A 21,674-nucleotide genomic window follows, 5' to 3' on the forward strand; every position below is an offset into this window, starting at 1 on the left:
ATCAATGTTGGTTCAGCTTGTCGAAAATACAGTTGTATGGTTTTTGAGTTTTAGCACGAGACTTCTGGAGATTACATAGGCACTTTATGCTGACTTTGTAGGATTATTTGAAGTGCTTCACCATTGGCACATCCTTGATTCCGCTGAAGATATTGACATTGTTGTAGAGTACTTCACCAGCGTGTGGAAGAGTTACGTGGTTGATTTTATTCCACTGCGCAGGCCATCTTCGAAACCACCTTGAGGAAATACACATTTACGATGACTCAAACGTCTAATGACATTCACGTTTTTGCGGTGTAGCTACACCGGTGCTACACCGCCGAAATCAGGGTGTAGCTATCGGTTGCGCCTTTGTTTACAAAAAAAATATGATGAGCTGTCAATGACTCGCGCTTATTGCTGCTTACACTACACCGATGCTACACCGCAAAAACGAAAACGACATAAGATCGAAAGCACTCCGAGCCTACTGCCAGTCTCGTTGTCCTTTTGCCAAGCAACATTTCGCACGTGCTAGCAACAATTATCGCACGTATATCTGTTATCTGTACAACCGCTACTGCAAAAAATGCAACGAAGAGTTGATATTCCCTCTTATGACAGTTTTCAATATCACTCCCGGACGCTGGTGTTTAAAAAGGGGATCGACAGAACATCGTGTATTGAGCATGAGTATGAGCATGAGCATGAGCATTGACGACCATACATTTCAGTAGTTGCTACTCCGTGATTGACTAGATTTAGCGAAATTTGCGCAAAGAACCATATGAATGGGGCTTGGGACTAGCAATATCAGTGTACAAAATCCGGAGAATCCATATTTTTGAGGTTAATAAGGGCGCCGTCCACGTCCTTACGGTCATCGGGGAGGGAAAGGATTGTTATTTCAACAACCGTCGCTACTATAGACCGAGTATACCTCTGCATCTCCACGGTTGTCACGGGAAGGACATTTTTGTTAGTGGGAAGGGTAAATTAGATCTGGATTAACATTGGACAGTGATGCGATCTTTTATAACTTGTTAAGCAAATGACGCAACCCTATCTGTTCAGTAATGTAAAGAGGCTTGGGTTTAAAACCACGATCTTCAGCTCAGTAAGCAAAAACGGTCGCTCTAAGGCCACCTTACAATACAACAAGCTACGACCGACGATCGTTCATTATCGGTTACAAGAAGCTATTACAATAAAATGAAATCATCCAAAGTAGTTAACAATGTCTTCCGAACCGATTCAGGCATACGTCACATTCGTCTAAATATACTTATTACTTTTTTGAATCGTTCCTCCATTTTATGTTATAAACGGTTTTCTACAATTGAGGCCTGGATATTAGACTGATGCAAAATTTGACTTTTTCACTCCACAGTGCTTAAATGGTTTCAAATTGGGTCCTGATTAGCCTCCCAAAGATACAACTCATTTGGTTAGAAACAGACTTCGCACAAGCCATTTGAAGTTTGCATGTAAATTACTACGGGAAATCTCAACTTTTTGTTCATTGCCTTCTAGTCTTTTTCCATATTGAGCTGAGAAACAGTTCGATAACCATTCTTATAGAAAATTTTCTCAGCTACAACTTTGCTCAAGAACGTTTATATGTAAAACGAGACAGGAAAAAGTTATTAATTATTTAAGAGATTGGTAAACTTATGACATGATCATTCAGCTGCTCTGTAGGCAGCACTGTATTTTGCAGTGTGACATAGTAGCCATGATTTTTGTGTCCTATTCAACGCCCCAGAAACACCAATGTTGCCTGCTGAGCAGTTGATTGAGCATGATCATAAGACATCAGTGCATTGAACCATTAATAACTTTCGATCCTTGCATTTAATCAAAAAGTAGTCTTCAGCAAAATTGTAGCTGGGAAAATTTGTTGAAATCTTTTGAAGCAGACCGATATGGTGAATTATTAGATAGACATGAACAAAAATCTTGGTTTAACCATAGTAATTCCCATACAAACTTCAAATGGCTTGTGCGATCTCAGTTTCTCACCAAATGGGTTCAAATTTTGAGAGGCTAGTCAGGATCCGATTTGGAATTGTTTAAGTATTGTGGAGCGAAAATTTCAAATTTTGCATCGCCTTACTGGATATATTAACTTAGTATTGTAATGAGGCTTGGGTTTTAACCCATGATATTCTATTCATTGAGCAAAAACAGTTGCTCTTATGCTATATTATATTACCAAAATCTACGACCGACTCAACAAAAAGTTATTCAAATGAATCGACGTCTCAGAAAGCAGCAAACAATGTCTTCCAAACTGGATCACGCATACACCCTTTCATGGTCAATTCATGGTTTAAACTATTCAAATTTTGGTTAATAACTGCGCTTTATACTCTCGGAACCCAACGATGGTGGTTTATTCTGTTGTGGGAGAGCTTAGGATTAAACCCATGATATTCTGCTCACTAAACTAAACTGATCCCTCCAGGGTTATCGAGCATCTCACAACCACAACCCTCCACGACAAAATATGATTAAGTTTTCACTTGGAATGTAATGAACAACAGAGATACGCTATAATTAATATAGTTTCAGCGGCTGATGGTTAGTTTTAAATATACTAACGGTACTGCCTACGGCGACTATGACGGCATTACAACGGCAAATACGACGGCACCTACGACGGTAAATACGACGGCGCTTACGACGACGACAACAGCGAATTTGTAACTTACCATTTATCTAGGATATAACACCTTTGCCCGGCACCTCCACATTGCAGCGGCTGGATTTTAGCGGCTGGATTGCAGCGGCTGGATTGCAGCGGCTGGATTGCAGCGGCTGGATTACAGCGGCTGGATTGCAGCGGCTGGATTGCAGCGGCCGGATTGCAGCGGCTGGATTGCGGTTGTCGGATTGCGGTTGCCGGATGGCGGTGGCTGGATTGCAGCGGCCGGATTGCAGCGGCCGGATTGCAGCGGCCGGATTGCAGCGGCCGGATTGCAGCGGCCGGATTGCAGCGGCCGGATTGCAGCGGCCGGATTGCAGCGGCCGGATTGCAGCGGCCGGATTGCAGCGGCCGGATTGCAGCGGCCGGATTGCAGCGGCCGGATTGCAGCGGCCGGATTGCAGCGGCGAGATTGCGACGGCGAGATTTCGATACGAGGCCAACAATGGAGCACCGTGATCGACGCACTATCGACGCGATGGCCGAATGGTGATAGCCGAAGCGCGATGGCCGAATCTCGATGGCCGGATAATGTTGGCCGGATGGCGTTGGCCAGATGATGACGGCTGGATCCTGATCGGTTAAGTCATCTAACACCGTGATCGACGCACTATCACCTCTTTTCCGAACACGTTTTTTCCTAGTCTCTAAACACTCCTCGTGTATCTCCTACTATATCGTACCACAGTCAGCAAAATACTGCCTATCCTCTCTACCTCTCGGCCAAACGATCTCTCACCTCCTTATCGACTCTCAGCTTCACCGTAGCTAGTTTCCGTCTCTCACTACGCTATGACAGGTCGGTGGTGGTTCAGTGGACAGTGGTCGCTTCGCCCATGCAGCAAAACATCTCCATCATCGCCCTACCTTATCGGTCACTTTAGACGTGACGTTATGGAGCTATCTCTCTTAACAACACTGACCCTACTCTTACACCAATTGAATCAAATGGTACCAACCGGTAACAAACATATGTTGGAAAAAATATCAAGGGATACCCAATAGACGAAGGCAATTTGAAAATTCTCACCGTGAAACACTTGAAAGCTCCATCATTTTGATAGTTTTTATTTTTGCCACGAGCGCCACTTTCTGAACATGAATAGATAAATTTGAGCTGCAGTACCGACGCATCATACAAATTTAGGCTAGGATTAAAAGCATATTACTACCAAAGCGCATTTGTTCGAAATGATGTCCAGCTCACTGTAGTACCGCTATACTCCTTTAATCCAGTACCACAATCATCGTACTAGATTAAAGCAATACAACCGTATAGGCCACAATCACAATGGCTGTCAAAAGTTTAACTGTGGTAATTATCAAATATTGTTCCATAGGGGAGAGTGGGCACACTTGATTTGGATATATTTTGGATATATATATATCAGTGGGAAAATTCAAACTTTATGTGGAAAAATATCTTATGTCACTTTATAAATACTCTACAGCCTCCAAAGTGTTATATACTATCTCAAATGTACGTTTTTTTCTGTAAAAATTTCCAAAAATGCATTTTGAAAAAAATTGGTGCGAATTGATCCCCTATTGATGGTGATTTTTTGCATTTTTGCAAGGGAGATTATACTCAGGGACCTTTCATTTTAATTTTGTTAAATACTTTCTAGCTTCTGACATAATGTTCGGCATAAATCTTTGTAAAAATCATTTAATCTCAATAAGAAAATTTATTTTTATTTTCCCAAAAAAAAACGATGTATTTGATTTAAACCACGACTTGCATTTATTGTGTTTCTCTTGTATATTTATTTATATCGTATCCCTAACATAATTTTCTATCAACATATTTTACTCTCTACCGTCGCTTTAGCAAATGTCATCAGACTTCGATTCCTGGGTTTCACCTGTATCGTCTCGGCAGTTTAGTTTTTAGCCAACTAAATTACTCAATTTGAAAATACTTTTCTTTGGCGTGATTGCAGCTACCACTTCGTGTTAGGCATTTTTTTTTAATTCAATAATCATTTAAATACCAGCAAATCAAACCGTACCAAAACAACACACTGCAAATGTTTTCATATTTCCTCTTTGCAGATGCGGATTTCTGCTGCGGTATGCAAACACCGGAAATGGCAAAACATATTCCCGATACGCGCGTTCCAGGACGTCCCCAGAATCGCGGTCCGTTTGCAAAGCCTTTTTACTCTCTATACTATTTCCATATACTATGCTATCGATTTTGTTTTAAATTCTTCGACGAATTTTTGCGCTCTATCCCATCACTCAAAATTATTCGATTCATGTTTTCTTACGAAACTTGCTATCACACTCACGAAATTTCAACTAGGTTATGTTGAAAGTAATTTTCAACCCGTTCTTCTTCTTCTTATTATTCTTCTTCTTCTTCGTATAAGTTTCCATTTGTTTGTATCTCTAGTTATTCTATTTAAAAAAAAAACCTTCTCTACACAATAATAATTTGTTCTGTTTACGTACGTCTACCAACTAGCTCTATGTTTGAGTTTATGTAGCTCTCCGAACATCCCAGTTTCCATGAATATAAAAGTTCTCTGTTTCTTCACATAGATTGTGAATCTGTTTGCCATTTCAACTGATGTTAAAATCGTTTAAACCTAGATGTTCGTTTTCTGTTTGTAGAGGAATGAATCGTATTTGTCTGTGTGTTGTGCTTTCTTTCCACCCCAATACGAAACATTTTCTTTTGTATAGTTTATCGCAAAGAAGTTGACAGTCTTACATTTTATCTGCGAAAGTTGTGTAAATACATATAAAACCATATTCCAGCTTTAGTTGGCCACATTTGATTATATTTTATGGCCAACATATTTAACCTGTCTTCCAGTTAACTATGAATTGTTACCTAAACTCGATCAAAATACCGTTTCATTGTGAAGAAAGATATGAATGGCATAAAGTTGCACGTTATCAACCAGTGAATCCTTTTCAAAATGTACCTCATTAGGCACCGTCGGTGGTCTACCATATGCCTCCAATTAAATGAATTTTCTCCTGCGGAGCAACGCTACAATGGAAAAGTTTAACTCTTACAACATCGCAATTTCACCTTTTTCTCTGCTCACCATGACCCTGTTCCCAATAGGTCTGAACAAATATTTGATTCAATGAGGCAGGATGGAATCCTGGGTCAGTGTTAAGGGGTTTTTAATTTGGTTTGAAGTTAATGATAATAAAATTATAGGTTACCCTGAGGGGATCGTTAATATACAAAATTGGAAGAGTAAACAGCATTATTTCGTAGAAAGGTTTATCCAGAATGAGTAAATTTGATGAGAGATGATAAATTTGGTTTGATACTACAATGAAGGTGGAAGCGGGTGCTGCATGAAGTTAATTGGCGTGTTGTGATGACTTATTTATTACCGATTGAAAATTCGTTTCGGCAGAGGATCTGGCGAAAAATTTGCAATTTGATTGCCTGTGATGAAATATGTTAATTTCCCAACAGCTATTACAGCCTGAGCAGAGTCTGAGATTAAATCAAAAACTAACTTTGATGTTGTGTTATTTTTGATTTTACTCACTCAACCAAAAAATTGAAAGCAACACATCTAGTACTGTTTTCCATGAGAGCTAGTTAAATACTCTTTTAAACCTGAGTGAGAACAAAAATAGCAATATTTTCCAATTTTATTCTATACGTACAGTGAAACTTAAACAATTTGGATTTACTAATCGTAAGCTTGTATCAAATTATGATTTCAATTTAAAGCAGAAAGCTAAACGTATTTTCATTTTTCTACCATAATTTAAGCATCAACGACTTTGCTCTGGATGCTAGAAGTCAGCAAGACGTAGGCAGGTTTCGAAATAGAGGAGGAGATACAAAATGTTACAGATGTTAGGCCAAATGTGAATAGATAAATCATTTAACCGGAATTAAAATTTCTGCCGAACTTCATAAGTGCTTTCAAATTTGCATGGTGACCAGTAAATATCAATTGAGTGGGGAGGGGAGTTGGGCTGACGTTTCTTATCGATACATATGGGAAGGTGGGTTAGTGGAAAATGTTACGAAACAGATTTAACAAACTAAAAAAAAAATCAACGGTTTTAAAAATTAATTAAATCAAATACGTGACCCTTGTATCTAACATAATAAAAAAATACAAACTGGATTTTATTCAGTCTTCAAAAAAGAGGGGGTTGAGTGAGTTATGGACAACCCACATTAGATCGGTTTGCGTTGCGTTGCCGTTAATTTGACAGTTAGACAATAGATATAGTTGTCACTTTGCCACAACGCATCAGATCTGGATCTAAAGTGGGTGGCCCTTTAGAGATACGTAATTAACGAAAGGAAGGCTTGTCAAGTTTTACTTATTCACTGTGTTACAATAAGCATGAAAAAATCTGTATTTTATGCTTTACGTAATTAGTGTACCGTGACTAAATTAAATTTGGTTTAAATTGGTTAAATTGGGTAAACAATTCAGAATAACCATGCCCAAGTAACATTTTAAGATTTATTGTAGTCTATTGGACGCATTTCACGCCAAATCGTATTCGGAGCTGGCAGCACCCTCTCAGATTTCAATGAAACTTTCTGGATGTGTGGACCTTGACTAAATATGCCACTTTGCATACTTACTTTTTCCAAAATTTAGCTAGACTAACATTTGAGAAGGGCCAAACTTTTTCTACCGATTTTTTTCAAAAAAATATTATGAAAAAATGACGATCCCTTCAAAAATGTGTTGTGTGGATGACTTTTAGGAAATTGACCAAATTATCGAAAAAAAATACTGAAAAAAAATCATTTGAAACCTACACTGAAAAAATCGATTTTTAAAATTTAAAGTCGATTTAAAAAAAATTACCATGTTTGATTTGGATGAAAGTTTGCCTCAAGATAAGTAATTATGTTTACTACCAACCATGCATTGCGAGATGGAAACTTTTAAGGAAAAAAAGTTTTTCTTACAAAAACTTTTTCATGTTTGAACTGATTTTTTTAACGTACCATTTTTACACAAAACTAAACCAGTGAAACTCAAAATCATCTCAGTACCCAATGAAGCTCCATTTGTGATTCAATTTTGTCTAATCAGCAACTAATCACTTGGATTAATCGAGAATTCCATATGAAAAGGGCTTATATCATTAGAAAATAATATAATTGATTATATTGTCTACTACTGAGGCAAAATCCGATACTCCTATAGCAACTTAGAATTCTTAGCTCAAATTATCCATAAAGAATTAGCTATGAATAAAATTTAAATTGAGATCTTCTTTCGAATCAACAACGATTTAGGAAGTCAACGTATCGCATCATAATTCTATATGCCCTTCTGTTATTTATACCTAAACCATTAACATTATATACCTACCACTTTATTCTACCTATGAGCACTATAAAACTAAGATTGATTTCATACAAGCAGCAGTCAATCTGATAACGAAAGTTGTGAAAGCAAGTTGTAGTAACATTTTTATTATAGACCAAAGTAGTAAATTCAAAATTGAAATGTTGTGCAGCTGTATAGAACCTCTTTAAGAGCAATATTAAATCCATGCAATTTTATAATGCTCTGCTGAAAATCAGCTATAAATCCAGTTTGATTTTTTATTGCTTGACAACAACTGCCATAAATTAGCTTGTTGATGTTCTGTTCAACTAAAACTATAACAGCAGTGAGCCAGAATGTTTTTTTTTTTATTTGGAAATATTTATCCGTGATAAAAAGTTCTAGTGTTGGTGTCAAGATCGTTTTGCATTTAAGTTTGTTTGATGGTGGCATTACTAAAAGATTTAAAATAAAAAGTGACTTATGCCAGCATTTTTAGTTCTAATGCATATAGTCTAGTCTAGTCTAGTCTAGTCTAGTCTACACATACACAGCCAGTACTTGAAAGAATCCTGGAAAATGATACATCTATCATTTTTCTTGTCATTATTAATGCCTGCTGCACATCAAGGATGTGAAACAAACAATAAAGCGGCCAGGCCTACTGTGTAGCGTTTAGTTAATTTTTGTGGAAGTGAATGTTTACCATGTCTACTTAATAAGTCTAGACAGTGGTTAACATTTAATCCACAGGTAATCAAAGAGCGGGGACATACCGTACCAACCGCTCCGTATGCAGGATTTGAAAATAGGCTATATAAATCGTTGGGAGTGACAGAGCTAAGAAAGTTAATGTACACTTCTTGGTTGTCCGATCTACTGGGATGGAACACAGGTATTTACCCCTTGTGTTCGAGCGTACAGTCCTCCCTCCGTACAAGCGTGGACGGCACCGCCAACCCACTGCCATCCCTCAATCGATCCAGCCGACCTCAGTCGAAGGACAACAGAGAGCGGTGTGCGGACGTAACCTATACGGAGGGAATGCTGTATTCGCCTAGGTTATAGCGCCCTTGCTCGCTACCATTTTCTTCTAGCGGTTGGGACCTGAGCACTAACTCTTGTCCTAGCCCTATATGGCATATGGTTATAGCGCCATTACTCGCTTTCTGAAAAGAGAAGAAGGGAAGGGAAGGAGAGGAAAAGGACTTGGGAAAAGGAAATGCGGAATTCCTTTCCTCATTAGTATTTGTATCGTCAACTTTTATGAAAATTATATAAATCATTTTTCCTTGGTCAGAGGTATTATTACGACATTTTAATAAGATTGTCTTATCATTTGTTATTCAAAATTTAATGTTATAATGATCAACATAGCTTTGGATTATCCAATATAATTAAAAAAAAAACATTTTTTTAGCTGAAATGAGTATTTGCAACCTTGTCATACAGATCTGAAAATTAAATCAGTAGCTTGCTTCTCTGCATCAGACATGCTTAGACGGCTTAGACTGACTCCACAAATCAATGGTTGCTACTCCGTGATTGGCCAGAATCAGTGAAATTGCACAGTGAATGGGGTTAGGAGTGACCGAAAATTCTCATTGTAGGGGAAATGGCTCTAATGTTGGCCTATGGGTTTAAGATTAGGCCCATAGCTAAAAATCTGCTTTTTATCAGTTTTATCTAGATGAACGCGTCATTGGGACGGTACTAATGGATATTTTTGATCGCTATTGAAAATTTAATCGATTGCTGAATTTATGTATGGGCCCAAATTAGGGTCATTTTTGCCGACATTGCATCCATTTCCCCTAAAAGTTTCAGTGACTCCTTATATTAAAGATCAATGATGACGCCGGCCACGTCTTTGCAACCAGGTGGGAGATGGAAAGAAAGTTAAAGTGACCTTTGTTGTTATGGGGGCCGTGTTTACCTCTGCGTCCTCACAAAGGTCACAGGAGGGAGGTTTTGTTAGTAAGAATGAACCCCGGACCAGGATTCACCTTGATAAGTGATGTGATGATTGCTTTGATACAATCGCAGTTTGATAAATACACGAATGCGGAGCTATGAGAAAACGAACCAATATTATCAACTCTTTATTGTAAAGATGTCTGGGATTGAACCCATGATTTTCTGCTCAGTAAGCAGAGTAAAATCACTATGAACGACGATCGTTTTTGAATAAACGGATATAGAAATAACGGTTGATTATTTGAAATATACGTATGGTTCAACCAACACTATCAGCGGCGCCGGTGGTGTAGTGGTAAGCGTGATTACCTCTCACCCCAGAAGGCCTGGGTTCAATCCCAGTCGGCGCCGCCGGGATGTTCTGAGGCATAACATCTCTGATCACGCCTTCCTTCGGAAGGGAAGTAAAGCCGTTGGTCCCCGGTTCATGAGTTGATGGATCGATAGGTAGGATCCAGGCGTGGTAGCTGCCTCTCTGGCGTCGGTAGCATTGGTGCTCAGCACGGAAAACAAGATCGACGCAATCAAGGAAAAAAAACCTACACTATCACGAAGACGACGGCGATGACGACAACAGTGATTTTGGATCTCACTTTTTGTCTAGGATATAACACCTTTGCCTGTACTGCCGCTTGGAAAGCGAGAAAATAATACTCTTTGCCATTTCGAAGAACCAATATTCCAACACCATTCGAACTTTTACTGGACGATACCCATTTTGCTTCGCGATCGCGAAACATGAAACTAAAAATTCTGTAAATTTGCAAACATTAAAACATTTAGAGATAGGTCTTTGCTCGTCGATTACCTTGCCCGTACTCGAAGGAAAGCCAATGTAAGTAATGTTTATAAATACATAGGCGAGACCAAAACGGCCCCACGTGGCTCCTCGCCGCACTCTCACTACCAGTTCCGGGATTCCACGTGGCAGAATTCACCCCAGGGCGCGTCCTAGACCATCCTACCCTACCTAAGTATATGGCAAAAAAAATATTAAACTGGAACGAACTCACCAATTTAGTTGACTGTCCGTAAACTGGGTTCTTCTGCCGCTCTCGAGATGGTATCCATGTTTCCGTTGGTCGGCTGCTTCCCGATGTGAAAGGGTTCTCAGGCCGAAATTGTTCGCAACGTCACAAATTGTCGGGATGGAAGAGGTCTCGGAAAAGTACCGGCCTTACCTGAGCCATAACCGTTGGTTCCGTTACTACTTCTCGAAAACTAAACTGGGGATTGTTCTTCATTAAATGCACTTCAGAACGGGGAATCACGAGAAAACATCTTGACAGCAAAAACGAACGCGTCCGTTCGCCGGCACAGCCTACTTCCGTCCGACCCCAGCATTTTTAGTTCTAATGCATATAGGCATTAAAGTTTATGGAGCATATTAAGATGATAGGAGCGATCATGACTATTGAGTTGTTGGTAGTAATTACGGAAAGCAATGTTGTTTTCGATAGTAAATCTAATGTATCTTCATCATGCCAGCAATCAATCTACTTGGTCGAGACATTATCGTTTCAAACCTAATATAAAACTAATACTTTGCAATAATGTTCTCGGATGGCATTTTCAATTATATTCACGGGGCAGTCTAGCAGACTAGCCCTGCGCCAGAGAAAAATAAAAATAAGAAAAGACGTCCGCTAGCTCCTTCAATGCAAATTCGAAAAAGGACTGTTTAAATGTGTAGTCAGGCCAGCATTGCAAAGGCAGCTCTAGCTTATGAATGATGGTTTGAAACGGTGGAGTGATAGATTCTCTAGAGCTGCCTCCGTGACATCCGCAGAAACACAGGAGAACTTGTTTCCTGGCTGGTTTTCAATGTTGATGAAAATCTTTTGATTTTTCGTGAAACCATGGTGGAGAAAGTTTTCAGTGGCACTGATTTTTTACAATGTTGACAAGTTGGAATTGAGTACTTATCAGTGTTTTAAAATTGATGTTTCATTGACAACTTTATTGCGGCTGCTTATAAATCAACATTGGGATTAATTGTTGAGTTTAATGAGAGCAGTTCACATTGGATTTATCAGACACTATAAAGCCTTTCATAAGTCTTAATAGCATCAGCATAAGTTAGTTTTATTATATGATTTATATTATTATGGTTATGTAGATAGCTTACAGTATTTTATATGACTTAATTTTTATGACAATGTGTATGACCGTCATAAAGCCATGGATATTGTTGTTGCTGCAATAAAACCTTTATAAAATTCAAAATAAAATCTATTGCTCTGGATTTGTTACTCGGAGGAAACACTCTTAAGAAGTTCTTTTGAAATTCACTTTCAAACTGTGTTTGATGTTTGCTCTGAATGTTTTCTGTAAAATTCTCTTTGGAATTCAATATTAAATATTCCGTATTATGCCAATTTTCTCTGAAATTTTCTTTAGACATGATTTCAACAAAAATCCGAATTTATCCTCTCATAATTCCTTGGAATTTTCCTCCGAATCTCTAAGAGGGCATTCTTAGAACACTCTATGAATTGTTTCCAAAATAACCCTTTTATTTTTCATAGAACTCTCTATGAATACTCTCAAAGATTATCACCTATTCAGAAATCCTAAAAAAAAATCCATGCTTTTCAATTCTCCTAGAATCAATCTCATTTTTAACCATCCTCGAAATTATTATCCCTTGGAATTAAGATTTTCTTAGATTTTGTTTTTCCTTCCTTGGAATTTGCTGCTAATGGAAGTTAAATTCTTTAATGCAATTGTGCTCTTATTCATACTGATACAAGTTTACCACTTTCAACGACATGGATATATACAGAGGAAAGGCAAAAAATAATTCTCTATAGAATCCCGTAGAAATTTTCGATAAAATTAACTAGGATCTCTTCTCACAATTCTCATTGAGTTCTCTTCAGAAGTATCTTAAAATGCATCTTATTATTCACTATAAGGCCTTCTCGAAATTCCCGTGGATTGTTACGGACTTCCAGAATATTCTACTGTGTTTCAAAATGTATTTCCTAGGACTTGTTGTTCATAATCTGACGCCTTGACTATTTATGTATGTCTAATTAACGGGAAAACTCCCCCAGGTCCAATTGTAAAATATTAAAGATTTTTTCTGCAAAAATCAAAGTCTGCGATCCCTAAATAATTTATCATAGATGAATCTTCACTATGCAAAGCTTGGGATTCGGACACCTTAAAAAATTATAATATTTAGAGAGTTTGGAGCTAACAGGTGCAAAGCTTGAAAGTGTTTCAATAATCTTGTACTTACAACTTCAATTAAAAGAAATTGATTTTGATGATGATTTAGTAAGTGTCAGTGCGAAACGTTCAAGTTTTTTTTTGTAACTGTATCATGGGATTTCTATTGCTTCTTTATAATTTACTGCTGCAATTCTTCAATCTATTCGTACTTTTTTATGAGGCGAAAAAATAATTTCCTTTGACCAATGCCTTGAAGTTCTTCACCGCGACTACATTTCTTATTTTCTGTATTGTTACTACCATGAATTGAAGTTTACTTTTGACAAATATTTATTTTCCGGAAAATTGCTATTAAAACAGAGAAAAATATTTTTTTAGTATAGAGCCACTATGCTCTGTGGTCTGTCTACAGGCTTGTCGGTGGAGCATTTTTAAAGTAGTTAGCGATTTTCTGCCTCGATATTTGTGTGATCGAATTGAAAGAGGAAGTGACTTTCATAGATATAATACTAAAAACGCGGTTGAAATAAGAACACAACATTTCTTGACTTGTGCTTCACAAAATTCATAATATTATAAAGGAATAAATGCTTTCAATTCGATGCCAGGACATATCAAACGTTCAGCAACACTGATTTTTTTTTTATGAATTGACAAATTATGTATCTTGACGAAGTTATCTCTAACGGATTATTTTATATGGATAGCTGTCATAACGACTTTTTAATAATTATTGTAGCACTGCAAAAACTATTTTTGTTCGCCACGATGGCGATGATGGATTTTTGATGTTTGATTTAATAGTTGTAGTAAAAAATAGTAGTCTACAAAGGTTTGAGCCTCGCGTGCGTATTACGGATGAATAGGACTGAATTTAACATTTGATAAAAAATGCAATTTTGAAGTTTATTTGGAAGATACCTTGAGTTAGTAGTAAGTTTTCTGGCAAATGTTGGGAGTTCGTGAGCTTTCCTGACATTGCTGAAAATTATGATAGCATCAGATTGCGGGGCTGCTAGTGTAATAGGATGCTTTGTTGATTGTTCATTAACTTTTGATCACTTGTAATACTTATGAATATTTTAGGTGGACAAAAAGGCGAACTAAGAGGTGGACGTGTGAGCTTTTCCTCATTTATATCACTGTGAAGCAACTGCAAACTCTAGAAGGAATTTATATCTGTAACTGAAAGCAGTTCGATTTGTTTTGCTAGCCTGGTGAAAATGTTATATTTAATTATCTTAAAGATAAATCGTCCAGCTCAAACTTTTGTATGGGTAGGACCATCATCATCATCAACATCAAACGGTCAGTTCTACTTGAGACTGTAAATACGCGAAATTCAAATATATGTGATCTTCCAAAATAAATGCTGAATGGTGACGAAACTACTTTTAATTCTAAATGCTATTCCTAAAATACGGATTATCATACCAATTTAAATCAATTCATAAAAACGAAAACTGATTATTTCACGTCAAACCAAAAAAGAACATAACAGCGAAATTGATACTCTCCACCCAACAGGTTAAACGGTTTGCAACGAATATACATAAAGAGTAGAATTATCATCACCGGAAACCAGCTAACAGGTGAACATGACAAGGTGCTATGACGCCAGACGGTTCCGTGTACCAATTGTTGAGCATAAACAAATTAGCAATCAACGAGATAAGCTGCCAACTTTTTAATTGCATTTCGATTGAAATGCGTTTCCCCCGAGCATTGTTCTATAATCGTATGTTGATACATTTTTCATAGCAATTGTTTTATGTTTTATGGTTAATGAAAATTGCTGTTGGTTTGAAATTCGCTTGATTAATGTTCACTCGCTGCAGTTTGAAAGCGATGCAACCTAGTGCCTGACATAAGAACTGCATTCCTCAATGTTCTCCGTCTCCTTCTCTCGTTACAGGTTCTTTGACTGTGAATGTTAGTGTACTGTTGTTAAGCTTAGCATCGCCAGATGAGTCTAGTCTAGTAAGTATTGTCGAAAGAATCATCACCGTTTCGAAAACAAGCACACATCCATTCATTCTTAACCATTTTCCCAGCTGTAAACCTGAACCTTATCCCATCTTCATTATCTTTGGCACGACAACACAACAGCATTGTTCCATACTTTTATGTTTTGTGTTTTACAGTGTGTATAAAATGTGAACCCAAACAACTCAACTCCTGTTGGACGCAAAGAAAGGCTCCCAGCATTGAAATGTTCCTTCTATTCCCTTTGTTACTAATAAAAATGAAGAACCAATCCTTCGTCAGAGACAACCAACTCTTCTTGCTATTATCACAATCCTAATTGTGATAGTTTTTATAATCCTTTGAATAATTTAATCAAACATAGATTTACCAATTTCGGCTCAACTTAAGCTTTATCCACTTTTTGCAAAATGTATCAGACCTTTCTCAGTTGTAAGAAATGTAATAAAAGGTTTACCACCAACAGTACACCGTTGTTTCATCTAAGTGAGCCAATTTGAAACCCCAGGAATGTAGGGAGGGACGAAGCATGGGATTATCTTACCGTACGCCTTCTATTTTTCCGTCGAAATGAAAGACAATATATGAGGTGCACAGCAAAGGATTATGATTCTTATAAAGAATGATTATGTACCCATCATATCGACGCTTACACACTTAATCTAGCTCGGTAAAATCTCCAACAGCCGAATACCTCGGCATTTACTTTTGCTGATATCTCTGCAAAATATCTGTTTGTTAGCTGATATCTCAGCAAATAGTTATTTGTTAGCTGAGTCTCGGCAATTGTTTTACTGAATCTCAGCTAAATAAATTGCAGAACTGCTCGGCTGTTGGAATCTCGGCGAAAATTTTTAAGTGTGACCGCCTATATGTACACTAGGGGTTTTATGAAAAATATTCAAAAACCAATTAGTTGACATTTTCCCGAACCGACATGTGGTGATGAATTTCCCAAACACCACAAATGTTTAATTTTCAAGCATTTTTGAAATTTTGATAGGTAAAATAAATCTTGAATCACCTAGAACTGTTGGATATATTTCTAAAGGTAGTATTTTTTTACTCGGTAAAAGTTTTTTTTTTAATCAATCCTTTGCTGCAAGGGTTTGGAACGATATCACCGAGATAATAGAAAATAAAAATATTCCAACAAGAAACGAGAGATCATGGATACCCAACAAACCTTCCTAATTGGCTTTAACTTGACACCCTAATTAAGGTCAAAGCAGGGCTAAAAGGCTGTCTATAAGTGACGAGAAACTTTAGAATAAGTTGTGGAGTGTTGGATAGATTTCTATGTAACGAGCAAACTTTTACCGCTGCTGGAGAACAGAGATGGCTTACGGTGGTGATTTCGTTGCTTCTAATGTGATTTCATTGATAATGGAATTGTTGTAACTGTATGACTACCATGGCATTCATCAGCGTCTTTTTAACGATTTAATCAGAAAAGAAAACCGGATCAGCATGCTTTAGCAAAATCCAGTTTTGAAACCAAGCCACGCATAATTCCTGCTCAGACACAACGTTTTACGACGAGAACTTAATCCTTAAAGTAAAGATGAATCTTCCAACAATCCGCTTTGCTCCTGGGATCTGGAATCATGAAACAGCAGAAATTTATTCCACGCGCTGAAACAGGAGACGTCCGGTAGACAGGCCTGTTACCACCTTTGAAATGCTTTGTTTTGTGATACTGGATTCAAATGTACTAGAGGATTAACTTGTTTTGCAAATGGCCGTGATGAGATTTACATCCTCTTCTCCATATTGCAGTTGACTCACGTTTATGATAACAAGAAATGAAGAAACGTGCTGTGGAAAAATAAACGAATTGTCATAGCTTGAGGGGAGCAGCGTCGATGGTGTAGTGGTAAGCGTGATCATGGTTCTTTTGGCAAGATGAAGTGGTAAAATCTAATATGTAATTCCTATATCTGCTTAAACTACTCTAACCCTAGCAAATTTGCGGCCACATCTGGTGTATTTTCAGATACATAAATCAAAACATTACACGATCCATCACGTTCTGGTGGATGCTGATCAACGCCATTATTCCCAACAATAGCCATCGATTCATCTTTTCCATTACCACATGAATTCCATCACTAAACATTCACATTCTATCCACACCTCCTGCCAACTAGTAATTGCTGTTATTGTTATCATGCCTGTACAAATGCAGGAGTGCCATCAGGACAATGCCCAACATAGTTGCAAATGGTTGTCTCCTTTTAATCACCTATGTTTTTATTTTCTCTTCTCGTTCTTTTCACAAAATCAAAACAATCCGAAAACACAGAAATACGAAGTTGAATTTTTACTCCAACAACAATGGTACGACCCGCGGTTACGGTATGCAAATCAATCATCGTATGAATATTTAAACGCAATCCATCACCACGAGGATATCTGGATACCGGATACGTACTTCATCATGCACGGAGACTTCAAGGATCCGCTGATACCGATGCACTTTGCCCTGCGGATCTACCGCAACGGTACGATCAACTATCTCATGAGGTGAGTCCGGAGGGAGACATTTCAGGTTGTGTGATAGAATTATGGAAATTACTTACGGTGCTACGTCGATCATATTTATAGTACCAGCCTTCAGTATAAAGCGTGTTCGGTAGATTTGTTTGCTACTTTATCATAGAAACGTTTCAATTCAATGTGAATTATTTGGACAATGAGTAGCACAGTTGTTAATATTTCAATTAAAATGTTGTAGATAATTGGCACAGCTCCCAATTTATTGAAAATAGTAGTAATTCAGAAAGCATGCGCACCACTCGCAAATGAAAGTAATCAAACTTCTTGGTTAATTGTACAGCAATTATAAACGGATTTTAAAAGATTACTAAAAAATACGCGTTTTACTAAAATTGTTCAGACTTCATAAATACTCTGCTAATAAATCCCAAAATTATGATGAGAAATCCAATCAACCAGCAGCCAAGATTTATTCAATCTATATATCTGGAGTGTTGCAAAAAATGGCAAGTACGACACTGTTCGAAATTTATAATATACATCAGTTATGTACATGATGCAATTGAGCAAATATACGCCACCTTTCCTAATTTCTCCTTGTTGATGGTTATGAGTCTCGGTTTTGTAATTCGAAACAAGAAAAGGTTTGGGCTAGGGTTCTGCTGCATGGTCAAATATCAGTATCATTGGTTGTTTTTTACGCTAACATGTGTGATTTAATTGTATCAAAAGCGAATATCGCATTACTTTTTCATAGTTGATTTCAAACAAGGGGTCAGTAATAGCACACGCTATGTCTGAAGGCACTTTTTTGCAACATTCATGTAGCTCAGTGTTTTCTTCACAAGGCGTTAGTATTGAACCTAACAAGCAAATCTGTGATGGTTTTGAAATATTTCATCTTGGGTTTTTTGAGAAAGAGTGTTTTGAAATTTAAAACGCTGATTATGAAGGCGTATATGAACTATTGACGATACCAAACTATTACGAATTGAATAAATTCAGTCAAGCAAGGCTCAAAAGTTGATTGAATTAATCCAGGAGATAGCAAATATCCGAAATTGTTGTGTCCCGTACTCAATAGGTGGCGAAGGTGGCGTTTGCAATTATGAGAGGTGGTAAATTTGCTTGGATTTTTAAAAATAAATAAAGATGTTTGACTCAACGGTGAGATCGAAAATAAATTCTGGCCACCATGACAAATTTGTTTGAAAATCGTTTAACCGATAATGGCCATAATACAGGAATGAAACCCACATGAGATTAGAAACTCTTGCCCAGTAAGTTTAGGTAGCCCTCATCTTGAATTACTAAAGAATTGCTAGAGCTTCTTGCAGTTCCCATATTTTGTCTAAGGAAACTTTCAGGAAGGTTCAGCGACTTTCTAGGAAATTCCGCGAACTATAGGGAACTGTGGCGAATTTTAGGAAAGTTTGTGAGCTTCAGGCAAGTTTAATGTCCTCCTGGTAAGTTCTACGAAGATAAGAGAGTTTTGTAAACTATAGCAACATTATATGAATTTTAATGATGCTTGGCAAAAACTTCTTTAAACGCCAAGAAATTTTTGCAAACTTTAGGATGATCTGTGAACCACAGGGAAAAATTACAAACATTAGGAAATATTTGAGAAATCCAGATAAAAAATGACAAACTCAGAGACGTTCTGCGAACTTCAAAGAAGTTCTAAGATCATCAGGAAAGTTTAAAGAAATTCATTGAAGTTCAACGAAATCAAGGAATAATTTCTGAACCGGGATTTGAATTTGAATGTAACTTCTATAAGCTATTTCATCAGGTCGTTGATGGAACAACTTCCACTCCATGTCTTAGAAAAGATGTATGATAGAGAGAATTTGTTGCGATATACATATCTTTCTCTTTTGCGCTTCTCTTATGAAATGTGATCAACGGCATGAGCAGGGTGGAAGGCGTAAGAAATGAGAGTTTGCCACCTAAAAAAATACCATGATTACGGCTCACGCATGTTACACACTTCAAAAAATCTACACGCACCGTTCATGTGTTTCGCATTTGAATTGGTGCAATATTTCAAACACATTAATTTCAAATGTATAACTTATGAAATCAGCCATACCTTACCCATGCTTCATTCACTTACAGCTCACATGAATTTCATGTGATTAAACGTCAAAGTCATGTGCTTGATTTATAATCATGAAATGTTTTGCAAATGAATATGTTAAACCATACATGCTAAATTTATGCGTGATGCACATGAATTTGATGAAAGACCTTGTAGCAATCTTATAGTATAACTATTGTATTTAGATTTTATTTGTTGCTGTGAAAAAGATAACGGAATTTCATTTGAGCAAATCGTAGTCATGCATACTACATACAAATAGTATCGTACAAACATAAAAAGATATTATCCAATACCTTTGAAAGTCAAATCATTACTACGGTCTACTTAAAATATAATTATTGAACGGGTGAACGGGAGGTGTGAAAATGATAAACCCGATATTATTCATTTTAGATACACTAATTTATATTTTCATATTGTGGGTACAGTTGATTAATCAGTAGATAGCTTAACCTATCAAATCAAATATCGCTGTCTTCGTGAATAAGGTTATACTTTTTTTTCTGTATACATAGTTGTAGTAAACGTATACACACGTACAAAAGAAAAAGAATCGGATGTCTAAAAGAATTCATTTTCGTTCTAGAATTAAAATCATATGATCAATCCTATCCACTTTCAAAAATTCAAAGCAACTCCAGTTTAGACCTCCAGAACTCAGTACTCTGTTCAGTCAAATTTAAACTGCACTCTTAGAAAAAAAAAAATAATGTAAATTTTGGTGCTCTGAGAGTGACATGCGAACGTCTATTTTGACATAAATTTGAGCCATAACAGACGCGAAATATAGCTCAATCAAACGTACTTTTCGTCGAGCAACAAACTTTTCAGTCTCGGAGCACTAAACATCACATGACATGTTTGTTTACTTCTCTTCTTTTAAGCAAACCCCACACGCATCAATATATTGAAGCGAAGGGGAATTATTGACAATAATATTGATAATGTGAATTCAGAAATATTGTCAATCTCGATGTATTGACGTCAATATAGAATGTATTGACAATACGATTATTGTCAATAAAAGCAATCGTGTAGGGTTCACTTTATGTTAAAGACGGATTCCGTCACGTGTAAAATAAGTTATTTCTAAGTGTGTATAGTAATCCCTTCATTTAAACATATAATTTCCCACAAACAATACTCACATACTCACGGTTATAAATTTCGATGATTTTGTTTGGAAAACCTAACTCCACTAACATTTTTTCTCCCTTCGCTGTTGCCTTCCATGTTTGTTTTGACTCTTTAGGTACTCTTCTCATCCTTATAGAGCTTTTTGACGTTTAATCGGTGCACACTACTGTACCATTTAAAGCGAACGAGTGCGAGCAGGAGGGAAACATAAAAGTGGGAAAACAAACCGTCCATTCATCCATTTTTTTTTTTTTTTTTGAGTTGATTGCCGTTTACCGGTATAAACAATCAGATCGAGGTGCACAAATATCCAGAAGAAAGATGTTAACAAGAAGTTCACACCATTTTGACTGTCGAATTGTGCGGCTGTGTAGAAATGTGCAAATCATGTCTGACGCAGTTTTCTCCTGGGAAACGTCAAACATGTAGTAAAAACCGGAAACTTCAGAATCTCTCCGAACCTGCTGACCAAATTAAGGATCACTTTATTGCCAAAAGCATTAGAGCAGCGTTTCTCAATCGATGAGTCGCGACCCATCAGTAGATACAGGCTACCCTCAGGTAGTTCGCAAAAATTCAGATTGTTGATCATAAGTTTTTTTTAACTTGCATGTAGAATAAATCTGATTTTAAAATTATGCAGGGGCAATCAATTTAAAAGCCATTTTGGCATTATACAGCCAGTTTGGAAAGTCTAGGCTATATTGACTTATTTGGACCATTTTTGGGTATTTTAGGACCATTTTAACGTGTCATGATTATTATAGGAGTTGTCAGTTTTTAGACTGTTGATAAGATTTGTAGACCA

General features: G+C 37.1%; 1 protein-coding gene across 24 annotated transcripts in view; it reads left to right on the forward strand.

The window, feature by feature from the left end:
* Window positions 1-21,674, forward strand: part of pHCl-1 (pH-sensitive chloride channel 1) — a 442,438-nt gene that overhangs the window by 287,512 nt on the left and 133,252 nt on the right. For 14 of the 24 annotated variants that reach the window (XM_065218428.1, XM_065218422.1, XM_065218457.1 and 11 more), the window contains 3 exons: window positions 4,745-4,831; window positions 15,053-15,117; window positions 17,429-17,649. In XM_065218428.1, the coding sequence (XP_065074500.1) occupies window positions 4,745-4,831; window positions 15,053-15,117; window positions 17,429-17,649 (373 nt within the window). The remainder of the gene's footprint in view (window positions 1-4,744; window positions 4,832-15,052; window positions 15,118-17,428; window positions 17,650-21,674) is intronic. The other 10 variants (XM_065218498.1, XM_065218544.1, XM_065218501.1 and 7 more) reach the window with 1 other exon arrangement.

This window comes from Ochlerotatus camptorhynchus, unplaced genomic scaffold (assembly GCF_037179485.1).
Source record: "Ochlerotatus camptorhynchus isolate MF236.1 unplaced genomic scaffold, CSIRO-AGI_Acam_v1.1 ptg000008l, whole genome shotgun sequence".
Lineage (NCBI taxonomy): Eukaryota > Metazoa > Arthropoda > Insecta > Diptera > Culicidae > Ochlerotatus > Ochlerotatus camptorhynchus.